At 38.7% G+C, this 19,938-nt stretch overlaps 1 protein-coding gene across 1 annotated transcript in view; it reads left to right on the top strand.

Annotated features, from left to right (window-relative positions):
- LOC144640157 (uncharacterized) overlaps positions 1-19,938 on the top strand; it is a 261,782-nt gene that overhangs the window by 230,052 nt on the left and 11,792 nt on the right. Inside the window, exons 3-5 of the mRNA XM_078499376.1 lie at positions 799-1,185; positions 18,267-18,500; positions 19,381-19,510. Of these exons, the coding sequence (XP_078355502.1) occupies positions 799-1,185; positions 18,267-18,500; positions 19,381-19,510 (751 nt within the window). The remainder of the gene's footprint in view (positions 1-798; positions 1,186-18,266; positions 18,501-19,380; positions 19,511-19,938) is intronic.

Genomic DNA, 19,938 nt, shown 5'->3' on the forward strand with positions numbered 1-19,938 from the left:
GAAATATTTTGTTTACAGTAAAAGGTAGATACAGTAGGTAAAAATCGGACGAACGTCGTAAAATGCCGGTTATACCTTTCTGGGCTTAGAATTTTGTCAGGGGTTTTGGCTTGGCTGTTTACAGTTGAGTTTATTTCTGAGCGGGCTTATCAGTAACGTCATATAAAAACCGTTTCGCTAACATGCAGCGTTTTAAAGTATCTCATGAGCGATGTATTGCAAAAGCCACTCAGATGAAAAGATGTATATAATTGACGTGTACTTTGTTTGCAAACTTGTTTATTGTCCATTGAACTGCAATGTTCTATGCGGACGTTACTGGGTTGACATGGACATTTTGAATGGAAGGGAGATTATATCCTGGGGGACTAATAATCGGAATAGGACGGGTATAACCGACATTGACGGATTAAACATTTAAAAGTCGGTTTTATAAATTAGATAGGGCTTTCATATGTCTAGCAGTAAGAGAAATTGTCTACTTGGCGCCGAGTTTGGATTTTTTTTCCGCTGCGAAAAAAAAAAAACATAAAAACATTGCAATTTTGATTGGACCAACGACCTTGCTTACAAAACATAAAAAAAACATCACATGTACAAGGAGTAATCTGGAACAATTAAACTTCTACTTCTTAACAAACTGTTCGTTATTTTTGTTTTCGAGTTATTTGCCTTTTGCAACAGCCTAAACAATATCACGTTTCTCATAACAGTTTGATTTCTTTTATCTTACAAGTGTTGCTATTTCTTTTTTTAATTATAACGACATATCTGACATTATCGCATTCTATTTAACAGTTGTGTATTGCACACAATGCGACTTTGACTTAGATGACGCCAGAAGGACCATTCACTTCGATTCATTGGGGAAGGATCGGTGGTTCTGTGCAAGAAGACCGTATTGCAGCTGTGTTATCACGGCCTTACCGGAACATCATATCCGGTTAAAATTTGTGATTTTCAATCTGGCGAACTATTATGACATTTACGGTTATTTGACACAAGACTGGCTTTACGTATATGATGGTAATTCATCACACCTAAATACGTTATTGGGGAATTTTACCGGAACAAAGCAATCATTCGCAGTGCAGTCAAGTGGCCGTTTTATGATGATCCAGTTGAAAAGGGATGGCTGGTCTCGCACTATCTTCAAAGCCTCTTACAATTACAGCGCAACAAAAGGTAAGCAGTGTTTATCGTCGTACAGAGGGTTTATTTCAGAGGTTGAAACTGTTACATTCCTACACTTATCAATTTAACCGTCAGACGGACGTTTGAACATCTTTGAGAGAAGCTTTAGTTGACGAACCTTATATTTTACACAGTTGCTTTTTTATCCTTTAAAAAACGCTTTGCACAAGGATCGGTAGAAGAGACGGAAATTTCTAAGAATAACTGAGGTAAAGTTGCAGACAATTTGGATAGTTTTATGTGATAGGGAGGGAGAATAAATTATTTTTTGTTACTTTTAACTTGATTTATTTCCTGTTATCTTCATTGAAATCATCGGCTTCTTAGTAAAATTCTGCTAGTATACTAATGCAAATGCTGTAATCTGATTGGCTCGGCTACTGTACAGTACAGGGGCGGATCCAGGGGGGAGTGTGTTGTGTGGCTAGCCATTCTCGATCCAGCAAAAACTAAAATAAATACAATGAAAAGGAAGTAAGGATAATGACACTTAGTAACGTGTAAAATTGTTGATATTGTTAGCTCAGACAAGGTTAAAATATTTGCTAACATCCACTCCTTCCATAACAAGCCTGGGGCTAAAATAAAATAATCAACAAAATATTTGTAAACAGCCACCCCCTTCGAAAAATCCTGGATCCGCCCCTGTACTATCAGCCATTGGTTTGCAGTGGCTGAAAGTCGTCAAGAGAATGGCGAAATTTTCTTGTTTCTCGTAAGTTTTGATAGAACGCCTAGAAATATAATTGGAAAAGACTAAAAGAAGGAAATTTACAGTCAAAACGTCAAAATTTACCGAAGGAACGGATTAGTTTCAAACCACAATTCAGTCCGCGAACGATTTCATAAAGCGCGAAGTTCAATGTTACTTCAAATGTGAAAAATAACTGCATGTGTCATTAGAAATTGTTATCTAGAGGGAAATGAGTTAGAAACAATAAGATTATTTTCTCTTGATTCTATTTAAACAATAGAGTGTATCTGTCGAGGAACTGTCGGCTGATAGTTGCCCCGCAGAAAATTGATGTTCTTAAAACAAATATTAGCCCGAGAAGCGTAGCTTCGAGGGCTAATATGCTAGTTTTAAGAACATCAAATTTCCAAGGGGCAACTATCAGACCGATAGTTCCGAGACAGAAACACTCTATTGTCTTTATTGTTTACCACTAACTTTTCTTCCGAGCGCCCACACAAAAACGAGCATCGTGAATGAGTTTTTACTTTTTAGGATAAAAATCTCAATTGAAAGCCGAAATTTAACACACGAATCAAAACCAGACAAGAAACCCACTAAATGCAGTGAATTTGGTTAGGTTTTTTTGTCTGCAGGCTCGCTTGTTTACAAAAAAAAGTCACGAGCGGGCACTATCGATCCGGGCATTTTTCTTCTGCGGGCACCATTTTAACAATAGTGTTTCTGTCGAGGAAACACTATTGTTGATGTTCTTAACACTATTGTTGATGTTCTTAAAACAAATATTAGCCCGAGAAGGGAAGCTACGAGGGCAAATATGCTAGTTTTAAGAACATCAAATTTCCAAGGGGCAACTATCGGACCGATAGTTCCGAGACAGAAACACTCTATTGTCTTTATTGTTCACCACTAAATTTTCTTCCGCGCACACATACAAAAACGAGCATCGTAAATTATTTTTACTTTTCAGGATAAAAAACTCAATTGAAAGCCGAAATTTAACAAACGAAACAAAACCAGACAAGAAACCCACTAAATGCAGTGAATTTGGTTGGGTTTTTTGTCTGCAGGCACGCTTGTTTACAAAAAAAAAGGCACGGGCGGGCACTATCGATCCGGGCATTTTTCTTCGGCGGGGCACTATGGGCTGATAGTGCCCTCCGGCGGACGGGCACTATCGCGTCACGTGATCAATTTAAACCAATCAGAATCGGAGAAAATTTAGTGGTGAACTATAAGGGCTGAAAGTGCCCTCCGGCGGACGAACACTATCGCGTCACGTGATCAGTTAAAACCAATCAAAATCGGAGAAAATTTAGTGGTGAATTATAAGGGCTGATAGTGCCCTCCGGTGAACGAACACTATCGCGTCACGTGATCAATTTAAACCAATCTGAATCGGAGAAAATTTCAGTGGTGAACTATAAGAGGCGATAGCTGATTCGGCCATCGGCCTCAACTATACATCACCTCATAGAAATCTCGAGCTCATCTAATTGTTAAATAATATACGAAACAGACTTTTATAATTAAGAAGCTGGCTGTGTAAGATCGGACCAGTCAGTTTTCAGTGGAAAATGAAAATCTTTTATTTTCTTTACGAAAGTTAAACATCCTGTGCCACATACAATTTAACAAATCGTTAACGTCACATCGTGCATTATTGAGTTAAGGATGAACGCGGGAGGTTGCTAGGCAAGAAAGAACTAAGAGTCGCTCGAGGCGACTCTATATTGTTAAGTGTTTGACAAACCTCCCAAGTGCATCCAGTTTGTTTCCCATCAAGGGGAACATCGAAGGGAAAGAAACTCACTGTTTCCCGCGGGACAGTCATTAAATGTTTTGTTATACCCCCTAACTGAAATTAAACGCTTTGTTGTCTTCATTTGTTCATCACTAAATTTTCCTTCGGTGAAAACTACATAAATTTATTCACTGAAATTGTTAACACTGCGCGATACTTCAAGCTTTCCAATTTGCATTGAGATGTTTTCTTCTTTGAGCCAAATGAAATTTTTGTATGTACAAAACATTTATATCTTAACTGTTGACTCCCGAGTACGAAAAAACACGATGACTAAAAGTTTACCATTTATCCACAACTTTGAATGGCTTTGCGTTGATTCCAGGACTTGATACCGTGGTTTCCTGATCACATGCAAGTCCAAAGGTTCAACCTGTTGTCGCCCTAGGGAGTTAGTGAGTTTTCTTCGCCCTAGGGAGTTATACAGTTTTGACGCGCGTCACGTGATATGCTCTCGTCCATGCAGTAGAAAACTGCATTTCAGTTGGGGGTATAACAAATCTTGATAGTTCACGCTGTGGCGTTTACCTTTTTTTGTAGCACAATTTTATGCGCTTTACTGCAGTTTCTCTGTATTACAACTGCGCGGGCAAAAGTTACTCTCTCAATTCAGAATTGAACTTTGAATTGGATTCTGAATTCTGAATTTTTGAATTTAAAGTAACATGTGTAGTACTCACCAAAAAAGAGGTAAATCTTTTTAATAGGTGATTTTTTTTCTGTCTATATCTTTCTCAGGTCGTTTTCTTCTGGTCAGATTTTTCTCATTTTTCTTTCTTCGCTTGCATCACTTCCTTGATCTTCTTCCTCCATCTTTCCTTTTGCAGGATAATTCTTTTTATTTTTTTTATCCTTTTTGGGGGTAAATGATTCGTTAATCCACCAAGACAGAACAGAGATGCTTGAAGAGTTCGCGGAGCAATAATAAATTTGAGGTTCGAAACGCGCTCAAAGCGGAGGAAAAAAACCGTTGATAAAACAAAGTGTTGTACAAAGTTGTCTTGTGTGGAAAAATAATTAAAAAATGTTGATCGAAAACATAAAATGCTAAAAGTCGAGAAAAACCAGAATGTCAATCAAGAAAGACAAGAATAAAATGTTGAACCAAAAATAATGTTTTGTCGTCTTTGCGCGTTCGAATCACAAATGTTCAAACTTTTTGAAAATAGGTCAAATAAAAAAAAAATAGAAAAAAGGTGACCAAAAAAAAGAGAAAAACATAAAAATGAGGTCTGCTGAAAATAAAAGATGTGGACTGAAAATAAAAGATGTGGAAGAAGTGCTAATGTCAACGTCTCTGAAGAAGAAAAATAACAGAAGATTGAAATTAAAAAAAAAAACAAACAAACAAACAAAACCAGTAACAAAGAAGGGACGACGCGGTAAGGGACATGAAGCAGTGGTGGCGCAGTGGCGAGAATGCTCGCCTCCCACCGATATCTCCTGGGTTCGATTCCCACTGAGACGCGGCGTCATATGTGTGTTGAGTTTGTTGTTGGTTCTCGTCATTGCTTCCCGTTATCCTGATTCTGGAAGCCGGTGCACCAAGAGTGTTTAGAGAAGTGGAAGAAAACGAACTAAGAAAAGCACGAAAAAGGATCCGTTTTGTCCCCAACGCTGCAACCCGTTCGAAGGTGGGACATGCCTTTCTGTTGTATGACGAAACGAGCCCAGAAACATTTGACGATCCGTTGTCGATCATGGAGAGAGCAGTAACCATATGGGTTTTTCGTCCTGTCTGGCACTACCCGAACGGAGAATGTTTCGGCCTCATTCAGGACTCGATTCGCGTAGACGCTGTTGGTATAGGAAGGACGAAGAAAAAATACTCAGAGATAACATGTTTGTTGTTACGATCCCATACAAATATTTTGTAATATTAAACGTTAAACATTATTAGCTTTAAACGGCAGAGGAAGTCGAGCGACACCTTTCCTTCTGGGTAGAAGAAGGAGAAGGCCGGTTCCGAGATATCTACAATATTGAAACCAGTAGAACAGAAACTGTCTATCTAGGATACAATCAAAAAGACGATGTACTGGAGTACGGATGGTTTAAGAGAGGTGTTAAAAAAGCCAGTTTATATCTGAACTCACAAAACTTTCCTAAATGCGCACAGAGGCAGATATTAAGTGTCAGTCCGGCTTAAAGCGGTCCTCTTGACTTCGCGCCAAAAAAAGTTGCCTTTTATTTTTTGCCTGTGAAAAGGCTTTGGTCCATAAAAACAAAAAGGCAATAAATTATATTCTAGTTCTTTATCTTCGCTTTGCTACAGACCAAAATTGAATTTTGGCCGACCAGGGGCCGCCGACGGTAGTCGAAGGGCTAAATTTCGACCATTTTGTGAAGCGCGCTATGTCCACAAAAATGCACTTGACGGAATATCCTTTGACACAAACTCTAAGACACCTTTATTCAGTTCACTGACGAAATGAAGAAAATTTTCCGAAATTTTTAAGCATGCCAGCGCTTCTGAAAGACACCATAGTCTGAGGTCTTTATTCACACGTTAAAATTTAGGTAAATACAAGAGAATAAAACTCAAAAGTTTCAACATAAATTGGAGTAAAAAAGCACATCAATGCAATCTTCTTACCGCAATGAACCGTTTTCTACTTTCAAACCGGTGGGTATCTCCTTGGATTGCACGCGAGAACAAATTAAAATCTGCCATAATCAGTGTGTTTACATAATTGTCGCTCGTGCCGAAGCTGATTCGCATAACCTTGCACTCGATGAGAAAACTCTCTCAACCGTCCAAACTCGATTAAATACCTTTAGAATATAAGGAAATTGCTTCTTTTAATATTACTATACCATACAGATCCAGCGCTGAGAAAGAAATTGTGTTAAAGATAACCAGAATACTCGCGGTGTGCGAGACCCCACAAAGTAAATATTCACGGTTTCACTGGTCGCACTTGTCCAACATTATTGTAAATTCAATTCGCTACCGTAGTATGTCTAGGGGAAGAAGAAGAGTCGAAATTAGCCATTTAATAAATATAAAACGTGTTAAAACGACAAATTGAATCCTGACAACGCGAATCGATCATGCAAAGACAACTTATAACTTTACGTCCAAAAACATCACTTACAGGTTGGACCAGGTTACTTCCTGAAGAAGCGTAGTCGCCAGATACAACCAACAAGCTTCAATAGAACTGTTTTATGTGACAAAAAGGCATTAATTTCAATTCATACTTGATGTGTTTCATTCCACAAACGTTCATTTGGAGCCACAATGCAAGTTATGTGCTTCGAGATCCGTTAAACAGAAACTTTTGTAGTGCGGTTGCGTCACAGTAATTTGCAATGTCACGCAAATTGTAACGTACTCTTATTAGCTGTGTGGTGTGAGGTGAGTTGTTTTTTGAGAAAAGAAAAAAAGAACAGAGTAATTTACCTTTGTGGTCGGGCATTTGGGATTAAATCGCCAAATGACAGAACAGAAAATAAAACAAATGAAAAGTGTTCCGAAAAAGAGACAGAGTGTGCTAATCTTCGATAAACTGTTTTCAATATTGAAAGGAACTGAAAAATGCGACCTGAAGTTGCATTTGTAAGTATTCAGTTTGATATGGGCACTTTATCTCAACTGTGAGAAAAATTGTATGACCTGTCAAATATTTTTTCCAACTAGATAGGACTGAGGCAAATGAAAAAGGAACTGATTTATTTCTACGAGAAACCCATAATGGTTGTTCAACTCTTTTGTACTTGGAGGTGGTTTTATTAGTAGCGCCTCAGCAGGGATAATATAATGGAACCATGCCATCATTGTATTTTTTATTACTTTACTTATGTATTCTTCAGAAAATATGGGGAATTTCTACTACACGAGAAAAGGGCTGGGTAACCCCTCCCTCCTCCCCCCCCCCCACCCCCCTCCCGTCAAAAAAAAGTCTACCATCACCGTGTTTCTGAGCACCAAGACACACTTGCGAGGGATGAACTAGTTGATTGTTATCTTCTTCTCTCGAGCAGGTATACATTAGTGGCCAAACATGGTGTTTTAGCTTTGAAACGTGAGGGAGAGGGGGACTCATCGTACTCCAAGCCAAGCACAATGACATTCCTTCCCCCGTCCGTGTGTGTGTGTGTGTCGGGAGGGGGGGGGGGGCAGCATTCCCCTACTCAAGTTTCCCAAAATTTCTTTTACAGTGTCCGGTGTGTCTGTAATTACTTGTGACAATACATAACTAGGCAGTTCAGACGATTCTGCTTCATGGTGCTTTTTGAGGGAATTCTTTAGAAGTCGGAAGGCATAAGAGACATGAGATGCACGCTCTGAAGTCGTCGATGCCACAGGCTCTGTAAAATACAACTTTCGCAGATTGCAGACCTCTCCTTGTAGCGTTTTCGGGAAAAGGAGTTTCTTTTAAAGTCATACACCGCCTATCGTGTATTTTATGATGTGCTAGCGATACCTTCGGCGCTGAAATATGGGAAGAGGGGGGGGGGGGGGGGGGGCTTTTGAGAACTTTTCTTCACTCGTGGACGCCATAAGCGTAAAGGCGATGTAACCGCGCCTTCATGACCTAAAAGCCCGCGAAAATGTAACCGGAAGCGATAGTAGGAGGGAATTTAACCGGAAGCTGGTAAATACTTACGAAACAAGCTACATAAAACCATTTATTTTTGCAAAATAAATATCCTTTATGTATCCTGTTCCTCCTAGATTAGATGTCATGCATATAAACAAGTATGTATGTGTTGCTTTGGCAAAGCTCTGTTTGCTGGGATAATAAAAGACAAGACTACCATTTGGCAGATTTTGGCCACGGGTGTGGCCGTTTATTTTTTATATCAATGATTGAAAGCTTAAAATATGGAAACCTTAAAGTATTATCCCAGCAAAGGTGAGGGAGAACCCGCCACAGCCCGCCATGAGGTACGAGTGAGCGGGCACCCCACCCGAAGCCAAAGCAACAGACACAACCCACTGACAATGTGAAAGTAAAGAAGAGAACATAATTCTCACTAGCATATAACAGTAAAGAATATGGCCACTAGAAATTCTCATGAGCACTGTAGCATTTAGGACAAATTAACCCAATACCACAACAAGCACAACTTAGAGTTTAGACCTATAAGCAACCTGAATGGCAATGGTAGGTTACAACAGGTGGGAAGTTTAGGTGGGACTGTAATCCATACTAAGTAAATTATAAGTATAGAGGTGCTATTTTTTTTTTAAACCATCTGTTTGAACACTAATTAGTTTTGGCTTGTCATTTGCTGTACATATAAAGCATACCTAGTACGCTAAATAACGAACATGTATCTAACTAAGGTACATGAACCTGAAAGCACACTCTTAAGACAACCATGACTGTGAAGCGGCCCAAGTGCACTGTACACATGGCCAGTTGCACCGATAGGTAGTTTTGTAAATTGTAACAAGAGAGTCTGTCCATGACACTTGGCCCCTGCGCAAGTGTGATATACCATTATAATATAATTGGTTGTCAACTAAGCCCTTTTTACACCTGTACTTTGAAGATTGACCCCAGTAGAGCTGAGCAAATACAAACTAGATAACTAGTAAGTAAACGGAGGCCAGAAAAAACCTGCCACAAAAAACCCCGTAGGGAAAAATTGGTCAGGAAATCTGGGTAGGGACCAAGGCTCAAGCTCTAGCCCATCCTACAGGGCATTAACTTATTCTAAATTGTAATAAATATTAATTACTTTATACCAGTACAAGTGTGCTCGCCCACCCAAAAAAGGGGGAAGGAGGACTGGAATTATCGCAATATGAGTCAAGGATAGAGTAATGCCAACTAGGGAATTTGCTTAAGTTATAAAAATATAAGTGGTCCACCACCATTTAGCCCCTGCTCAATTGTGCTGTCCCACTTATATGAACAAATGATTAATCATAAGTATCAAGTAATGTTTGACAGGTCTTAACTTAAATTCAGGTTGAACATAAATTTTGATAAGTTATTGAATGTAGCCTCAAATATTTGAGTTATTCTTAAGGTCAGAAAGCAATTAGCCCCTGCCCGAATTCTACCAATCTCTTTACTACAAGTAAATGGTTAACCATGAATCCAGGACTTACAGCCCATGCACGTCAACTTGGGACTAACTACATCTCTGTGGCCTTTGCTCGCACAATTTGATCCACAAATTAATTGGTTAGACAAGAATCAAGCAGCTCCAAAGAAAAGTTACTCTCGAGGTTAGGAAACATTTGTCCTTCCTATAACTAATTCTTTCTCTCTAGTTATCACTCAACCCCTTAAAACCTGATGACATGTTTAACTGAGTGGCCCTTGTTTACATGGTGAGATCCACAGAATTATTATTTTGTCAAAATTTGCTAAAATTAAAAGTTATTCATAAGGAGAGGAAACAATTGGCCCCTGCGCAAATGCTTCCACCTTACAGTAACTTCTGTAACCAAACACAAAATATGTAGCTCAGACTGTTGGCCCTTACACGACAGTTCACCACTGCAATATTGCAACCACTGAAAATTGTTATGGGTGTAACCAAGTGGCCCCTACTGACAGTAGTTTGATAAACTAAATTACCGTATTTACTCGAATAAGCGCCGCGGCGCTTATTAAATTTTTCGCCCCTCAAGTGCGGCGCTTATTCGAGGGCGGCGCTTATTTGAGGGCGGCGCTTAATTAAAATTTGGGCGCCACAAAGAATGTAACCTTTTACAGTAATTGAAAATAGCGTCTTTTGATTGTCAAGAAAGAAGTGGCGCTAGCTGTCCTGGCAAAGTTTGCAGCCTTCGCAACATTTACAGAACTACGTGTTGTAAGACTGTTCGATAGAAGAACAAATGGGCGAGCGGTAAAACAATCACTTTGAGCGGCAAAACATCGCTTTTGATAAAAAAGAAATGTCCCAAGTTTGTTTTAGACTTGCTTTGTAGAGCTGTTTTTAGACTGATTTTAGTTAAACGGAATTCCTGGAATAAGCGCCGCATCGGGACTGCGGCGCTTATTCGGGGGCGGCGCTTATTAACTTTTTTGTCACAAATGCGGCGCTTATTCGAGGGCGGCGCTTATTCGGGGGCGGCGCTTATTCGAGTAAATACGGTATTATGAACTTTATGATCTGACAAATTCTCCTGATATTAAAAGTAATTCTCAAGAATAGAAAACAATTCACCCCTGCATAAAGGGCTCCAACGTAGTAAACTATATAGCCACACAACAAGTATATCTCAGAATGTTGGCCATTGCATGACAGTTCAACCCTACTATATCACAAAAACTAAACATTGTTTCCATGTTTAACCAGGTGGCCCCTGCGCACATGGTTTGATAAACTAATTATGACCTACATGAACTGTCAAAGTTTGCTAATATTTAAAGTTATTCTCAAGAATAGGAAACAATTGGCCCCTGCGCAAGTGCTTCCAACCTAGTAAATTATATAACCAAACAGAACAAATCTAACTCAGACTGATGGCCATTGTGTGACAGTTCAGGCCTACTATATTACAAAAACTGAAAAAAAAAAATGTTCACTAGTTTAACGCCAAGTGGCCCCTGCGCACATGGTTTGATAAACTAGTGAGGACCTTTATGATCTATGGCTGGACTCCTTAGGAGAAACCGTTAAATGCTGCACTGGCTGTAGCAGGAAAATCAATGTACATAACTTCCTGAAGGGCTGAGGAACATCGTCAATCATCATCATCGGCATCCTCGTCTCGGAGAGGCGATGGTCGGTGCATCAGTGTCGACAGGCTCTTGAGTGACTTTTGAGGAACATCAGGTACAAGACAAATAAATACAGGTCAGCAAGAGGGACTGTCCATCTGTCTGGAGCTGAAGAAACCTGTAAAGCTAATAAATAAATACCTCCAAGTGGGTAGTAGGCCTAAAATAATAGCTAAACATCACAAGCGAAACAACCAAATGAGACAATTAAATGTCATCACAGGTTCTAAAATATCTTTCATATGTGTACTCCACGAAAACAGGTTTTACCCTAACAGTAAAGTATCTCATGAATGAAGTTTACCAGTTACAATCACCAACAAATAAGTACACGCCGTGAGGGTATAGAAAGCCCGAATACGGAACGTGACAAACTGAGGCACAAATAACCTCAAATTTAAAAGCAACATGTTGGCAGAGCAAAAATAGCCCAAACATAAAAGCATGAGAAAATGGGGTATAAAAGTAATCACTCCAATAAATAGGTACGTGCAGTAAAGGGTATATATAACCCAGGTGCAAGGCAAAAAAATGCAGCTCAGCAGGAAGAACTGTCCATTTAGAAAATGAATAATTTGAGGTACACTGACCAGAGCTGAAGAAAACCTGTAAACCTTTAATAATAGAAACCTCCAAAATGGGTAGTTGGCCTAAAATAATAGCTAAATATCACAAGGGAAACAACCAAATGAGACCATTAAATGTCATCAAAGGTCCTAAAATGTCAGTATATATGTACGCCATGAGAACAGTTTTTTAGCCTAACAGTACATATATCTCAAGAATTAAGTTTACCAGTTAACATAATGGTAATTTAATTTTGACACCTTGGATGAACCAAAATAAGTACAATATTTTGGTGTTATAAGGCAAGAAATATCCAACCAACTGCACAGATGTTTTTTTTTTTTTTGACTTTATAACATTGGTTTAAAAGGCAATATAGAACCTACCCTCATATTTATCATACAAAGATATCAAATGAAAGGAAAAAACTTTGGGGGATTTAAGGACAGGGTATCACAAACAGAAGCTGAGGTATACTTAATATAACTAAATCCATCAGATTGTGCCTGATATGCTGCTCAAATGATGTTTAAGACAAGATTTAAGCATCCTTTTATACTGATATTCTCAACATTGAGAACTGCATAATTGTATAAAAGTTATTGTACCTGCACTTTCCGAAAGGTCAACATACATGTTGTACATCACTTACAGAAATTATTAGGTAGTTGACTAACTCTTCAAATTAATGAGCCGACAAGCAGGGAAAGAAAATGCTAATGACGTGCTTTGCATTTTTGAATAGCCTAATATTAACAGATGAAGATACAATGTCTTAAATATGTAGCAAATAAGCTGATGAACATTTGAGGCTATTATTAGATGTATTATAAAGTTGATATTGCAAGAATTTCCCTTTGCAATTATTGAAATATAAAGTTAGGTGTATTGGAATTCTTACATTGAAATTCTAATAAACTCTAAATGGAGGGCACAGAGCCGTATTCTTAAAACCTTGTTAATGTAATGAAAAGAAACTTGTGTAATACATAAAAACTTAGATTAACCTAACGACACCAATTGGGAACAAAAACCCCATTTATTGAAAAGACAAATGCATCAAGAATTTGTTCCAATACCCTACCTGACTAGCAAGGCCTCTGACCATAAAGAAGGTGGTGGTGGTACAGGTAGTGGGAGTGATGTCAATCAAAATAACCACATTAGAAAAGGCCCGAAAACTGGAGAAAGTTATGCATTAAAGTTCTCTAGAATAATGGATAAGACCCAGTCCTTTAGGAGTTTTAATTAATACTACTAATAATAATAAAAATAATAATAATAATAATAATAATAATAATAATAAGTGTGTGTGATCACAATCATTCACACAGTAATAATAATAATGATATAATAATAATTCTAACAATAATAATTAAGTGTGTGTGATCACAATTATTCACACAACGGTGCGTAACACATGAATGGCACATGACAATGCAAACACAATGCCTGGCCGATAAGATCATGCTACACCGTGAATAGATAAACGGGCACAAGCCAGGTATAATTAACCTAGACTTGAAAAACCTGACAAAAAATGGAGTATAAATAACTCCAATTTATAAACAACATGCTGGCAGGGCATAAATAGCCCAAACACAAAGCATGATGAAATGGGAGATATAAATAATCGCCCCAATAAATAAGTACATGTCGTGACGGTATAAATAACCAAACACGGAACATGACAGACTGAGGTATGAATAACCTAAATATAAAAACAACATGCTGGCAGGGCATAAATAGCCCAAACATAGAAGCATGAGAAAATGGGCTATTAATAACCCTGTTATATAATAACATGCAACTATGACATGTAAACATGGTAAAATCAAGGTTTTGTCTACTCCAATATGTAAGCACCATGTCGGTAGCATAAAAGTAGTGTAGTCGGAAAAACACCCAAACATAAGTATTACACTAGAAACGAATTAAAATAACCAGGCAAAATGGCACGCAATATGATACACGTAAAGTATGAACAAGACATTCCCAAATTGTAAGTAAGGAAAAACCATGGGGAACATATAAACTCCAAGAGTATCAGCATGATACAACGAGGCACAAATATCCCCAACTAAACATCGAAGAAGAGATAAATGAATCCCCGTAGAAAAATAAATTCCCGTAGGAATATTATGAAAGTTATAAATATAGAAATGTAGACAATGGGCAAAAATTGAATCGAGCAAGGCAAAGCAAAAAGACAATAAAAACCAAACCTCAATAAAATAGTGAAAATTATAGCTGCAGGACAACAAACAAACGAAGCCAAAAAGAAATTATTAAAGATTTGCCGATATCGTATGCTGCAAGCAAGATGGATTACAAAGGTGTAAATTTAAAGTACATCACCAAAAGAATGCCGTTTGGCAGGCACACGTGTCCTAGGCGACAAAAACACCAAGCAATTCACTGTAGACGTGAAAGAGAGCTATTTCGCTTGTTCGCTATAAATGACTAGTAGAAAGTAAAGCATGAAAGCTGACAGTTGCCACTGAAACTGTCGTAAAATCATATGCCATCTTTCTAGCAATCCAACCAAAAATCAGATACTTAACTTGTAAATTGAGCATCCTTGTTAGTCGTTACTTCGACAGGCTGCAATGGTTGGATCTCTGATTGTAGAATACAAGCGAATAAAGTTGATTGCTCGACCAAGCGACCAAGAAACTTTTCTTCACTCGTGGACGCCATAAGCGTAAAGGCGATGTAACCGCGCCTTCATGACCTAAAACCCCGCGAAAATGTAACCGGAAGCGATAGTAGGAGGGAATTTAACCGGAAGCTGGTAAATACTTACGAAACAAGCTACATAAAACCATTTATTTTTAAAAAATAAATATCCTTTGTGGAGTCTCTCACGCCGCGAGTTTTCTGGTCATCTTCAACACAATTTCTTTCTCAGCGCTGGATCTGTATGGTATAGTAATATTAAAAGAAGCAATTTCCTTATATTCTAAAGGTATTTAATCGAGTTTGGACGGTTGAGAGAGTTTTCTCATCGAGTGCAAGGTTATGCGAATCAGCTTCGGCACGAGCGACAATTATGTAAACACACTGATTATGGCAGATTTTAATTTGTTCTCGCGTGCAATCCAAGGAGATACCCACCGGTTTGAAAGTAGAAAACGGTTCACTGAGGTAAGAAGATTGCATTAATTGATGTGTTTTTTTACTCCAATTTATGTTGAAACTTTTGAGTTTTATTCTCTTGTATTTACCTAAATTTTAACGTGTGAATAAAGACCTCAGAGTATGGTATCTTTTAGAAGCGCTGGCATGCTTAGAATTTTCGGAAATTTTTCCTCATTCCGTCAGTGAACTAAATAAAGATGTCTTAGAATTTGTGCTGCCAAAGGATATTCCGTCAAGTGCAGTTTTGTGGACATAGCGCGCTTTACAAAATGGTCGAAATTTAGCCCTTCGACTACCGTCGGCGGCCTCTGGTCGGCCAAAATTCAATTTTGGTCTGTAGCAAAGCGAAGATAAAGAACTAGAAAATAATTTATTGCCTTTTTGTATGTATGGACCAAAGCCTTTTCACAGGCAAAAAATAAAAGGCACCTTTTTTTGGCGCGAAGTCAAGAGGACCGCTTTAAGCCGGACTGACACTTAAGGTGGCTCGATCGGATTTTTGAGTGACGATACCTTGCAACTTTGAGCAACTTGTACGCCACCGTAAACAATCCGACTGAAAATCGATCAGTACAGCTGTACTAAAGAAACATGAAAGTTTCGAATGAGATAAGTTTCATCGAAATCGGAGTAACCATAGCAACTTAATGACGTCACAACGCATTTTACACGAGACCGATTTTCTTGTAATAAAGCGATAATTTTGAAAAATGGCTCCTAGATCTTGGACTTGTCAGAGTTTTCTCAAGGTCTGCGAAATTTGAAGAATTTCTATGAGAGCGTTTTCGATAAAATTTTGCATGAAGTTTTCAGGTGCTAAAATACAACAAAAACAAAGCAATCTTAAAACATTATTGAGAAAACGTTCACAAGGCCCGATCAAGTAACATTTTGGCGTTAAGTGAATCTTGTACTATCTAATTACCTTGGGAGAAAATCTCAGAGAAATCGTTTCATTTGATTTCTTGAAACATGGGCTTGAATATGAACTGGTATGAAGTGTTATTTCGCTCTTTTATCGAAAATGGGCCTTTGCTTACTAAAATGATCGCAAAATAAAAAGCGCTCGATAGAATTTTTTTTAACTTGGCACTCAAAAAGAAGAATAAGTATTTAATGAAATGTCCGATTTTCAAAATAATTGAAACATTTTGAGGCAGGTAATTTAAAGCCTTAATTCAGGTAAACATTGCGCTGTTTTTCACCCTACATCGGATCGCTGCCTCATTATCTGTCTCCATTGTCTCAAGGCGCGTGCATTTGTAAATTCCAGTAGATCATGAATCACTAATTATTTATTACTGGATATTTTTGTGACAATTCTGCCATGGCCTTGAAACTGTTAGGACACTGAAGAGAATACAAGTGCTTTACTAGCCTTTTCCTCGTTGTTATTGTATTTTGGTTTGTTAAATTAGCTTATTTCTGTATATTTTTCGATAAAAAGCGGCTGTTATACATATTCAAGATGTGCTGAAATTTACAAATGCACGGGGCTCGACACAATAGAGACTTATAATGAGGCAGCGATCCAATGCAGGGTGAAAAACAGCGCGATGTTTACCTGAGTTAAGGCTTTAAAATAACTGCCTTAGAATGTTTCAATCATTTTGAAAATTGGACGTTTCATTGCATACTTATTCTTCTTTTGAGTGCCAAGTTTAAGAAAATTCTATCGAGCGCTTTTTATTTTGCGATCATTTTAGTAAGCGAAGGCCCATTTTCGATAAAAGAGCGAAATAACATTTCACACCAGTTCATATTCAAGCCGATGTTTCAAGAAATCAAATGAAACGATTTCTCTGAGATTTTCTCCCAAGGTAATTAGATAGTACAAGATTCACTAAACGCCAAAATGTTACTTGATCGGGCCTTGTGAACGTTTTCTCAATAATGTTTTAAGATTGCTTTGTTTTTGTTGTATTTTAGCACCTGAAAACTTCATGCAAAATTTTATCGAAAACGCTCTCATAGAAATTCTTCAAATTTCGCAGACCTTGAGAAAACTCTGACAAGTCCAAGATCTAGGAGCCATTTTTCAAAATTATCGCTTTATTACAAGAAAATCGGTCTCGTGTAAAATGGGTGATGACGTCATTATGTTGCTATGGTTACTCCGATTTCGATGAAACTTATCTCATTCGAAACTTTCATGTTTCTTTAGTACAGCTGTACTGATCGATTTTTAGTCGGATTGTTTACGGTGGCGTTCAAGTTGCTCAAAGTTGCAAGGTATCGTCACTCAAATATCCGATCGAGCCACCTTAATTACCGCCCGTATGTAACAGCGTTCTGGAAAGCGGACCGAATCGAATTGAGCGGTGAATTGAGTCGAACTAAAAAAATCAGACCGGCTTGATAGATTTGCTCTGCAGGTAGGGTTTAAAATCAGCCCTGGCAAGACAGAAGGTTTGCTTGTGAACATCACAGCACCATTGCCAATCAAGATTGGACAGTTGCACCTTGCGATGACTAAATGCTTCACCTATTTGGAAATTACACACTGCAGTAGAGAGGGAACCGACCTGGAAAAGCGACTGATGATTAGTAAAGCTGAGGAACGGAGCCTCCACAAAATTGCGACCTTTGTGGAGGAGCTTTAATAATAATAATAATAATAATAATAATAATAATAATAATAATAATAATAATAACGGCTTTATTGGAAGAGCTTCCACAGAGTGGCTCTTCGTCTTCCAAATAAACTAAATTTACAAAGAGTTATTAAAATATATAAAAGATTATTATTTACAATATTTACAATAAAAAATAAAAACTATGAAATCTGAAACTTCTCATAAAATTACACGAATACTATAAAAATGGATCACTAAAAAGTCATTCGATTTGTAAAAAGAAAAAAATAAAACTGAGGGAAAAATTAACCTATGCGAGTCAAGCCCAAGGCACAAGCATAAATATCTACCAAGCTTGTGAACTCTCCGCGCTACCGTCTTTGGATCTGATTGTTGAAAAACGATTATGTACGATCTAAAAAAGCTTAAGGTTAAAAAGAAAACCATCGCCATATTTAACAAATAAATATCCCGCCTGAGCTCTCGGTACAAGATTATAAATGTTTCTCCGCGAGGGAAGGAGGGCTACATTCCTATACCTTTGATATCTGTTTAATGGTCCTTCGTTTCTTTCATATGTCACGATTTACTTGCAGAAATACCAAAAATAATTGTTCCATCGCCAGTTGTGAGGACAGTACCAGGTCATTTCGTGTGGTGTTCTGCTGAGGGGTTTCCACCCATTAACATGACGTTGCTTCGGAACTCTACATCCTTGGCTAATGGGATTGGAAGGGTAATGAAAAAAGCAGACAAGGAAGACAACTACACCTGTTTTGCTAGGAATGAGGCTGGCACTGACTCTAAAGAGTTCCCAGTAACATTTGTGGGTGAGTCTCTCCCTTTGCTTAGAAGTCATACCTAAAATTTACAGACGTGAGCTCCTTCCTTTGATGATACAAATTTATAAATAGTGTGCTATTGTGCACTGTACGGTAGGGTGCGGTTAGTGTGATGCAGTGTAGTGTGTTGATCGGTGTGATGCGGTGTGCTGTAGAGTGCTGCACGTGTGCGGTGAGATGCGGTACGGTGTGGTGTGGTGTGGTGCAGTTTGGGGTAGTGTGGCTCGGTGTGGTGTGGTGTGCTTCGGTGTGGTGTGATGTGATGTGGTATGGTTTTTTGTGTTGCGGGATGGTGCGGTGCGTTGCGGTGCGGTGTGTCATGAGTTGTGGTGCGGTGCGGTACGGTGAGTGTCGTGCATGTGGAATGGTGTGCTATGGTTGTTGTGGTTTGGTGTGCTGCGGAACCTTGTGGCGCAGTGTGGTGTGGTGAGGTGTGTTGTGGTGTGGTGTACTGTGCGGCGCAACGGGCGTGGTGAGGTGCGGCAGGTAAAGGCGTAGTGGAGTGTGGTGCGGTGTGGAATTGTTTGCCGCGGTACGGTGCAGTGTGGTGAGTGTGTGCGTGTGGGGTTGGGTGCGATGTCGTTCAATATGGTTCGGCTCGGCCGTTTGTGGTTTAGCGTGTTGTAACGCAGTGTGGTGTGGTGTGCGGTAGTTTCTATGAAGGAATTTAAAAATATGCCAAGTGTGCACAATGGCTATAATGTTGTAATGCACGCGACTGAAACAAACTGATATATTTTTGTTACACAGGCTCAATATCATTTTAACATTGCCTTGTTTTTTTAGGCGATAGTAACCCTCATTATTTTTAAGCAGTGGATCCACTTTAATCCGAATGCTAGCGCCGTTATATATGGATGTTTTTCAGGTTGCGAGAATGCTTGCTCTGGCGATGGCAGCGTTGATGAAAAAGACCAAGTTAACAATGACTTTAGTTGCACGAATATCGGCTCAACGATTGACCTATTCAATTGCCTTCCGACAACAGCGACAAAGTTGTAAGATTTTGCTATTCTTTATAATATGTTTTCCTCTGTTTCGGTGTCTGTCTGTTTGTCTCTGTTTGTTTCTGCCTACAAAAACTTCTTTTAAAGCCAGTTTATACGAGCAATTTTTATGTGACAAAATTATTTGCTCGTGTAGACGAGGAAAGTTGGCCAATTTTTATGTGACAAATATATTTGCTGAGAAGCTGGCGTGTTAGCTTTTATGTGACAAATAAAAGCAGTCACATACGAAAAATTGCTCAGGGTAGACGACTCGTCACATAAAATGTGGCAAATATTGCGTTAGCACATATTTGGTGAAAACTAACCGCAAGAAAACCGGAGTGAAAGCTAACCGCAAGCAAACCGGAGAGTAAGTTTGAGTCCCGAGCTCGAGACCTGAGCTCGAGTCCTGAGCTCGAGTTCTGGCTCGGTATTTA

Source organism: Oculina patagonica, unplaced genomic scaffold (assembly GCF_052425735.1).
Source record: "Oculina patagonica isolate OP01 unplaced genomic scaffold, crgOcupat unplaced2, whole genome shotgun sequence".
NCBI classification, from domain to species: domain Eukaryota; kingdom Metazoa; phylum Cnidaria; class Anthozoa; order Scleractinia; family Oculinidae; genus Oculina; species Oculina patagonica.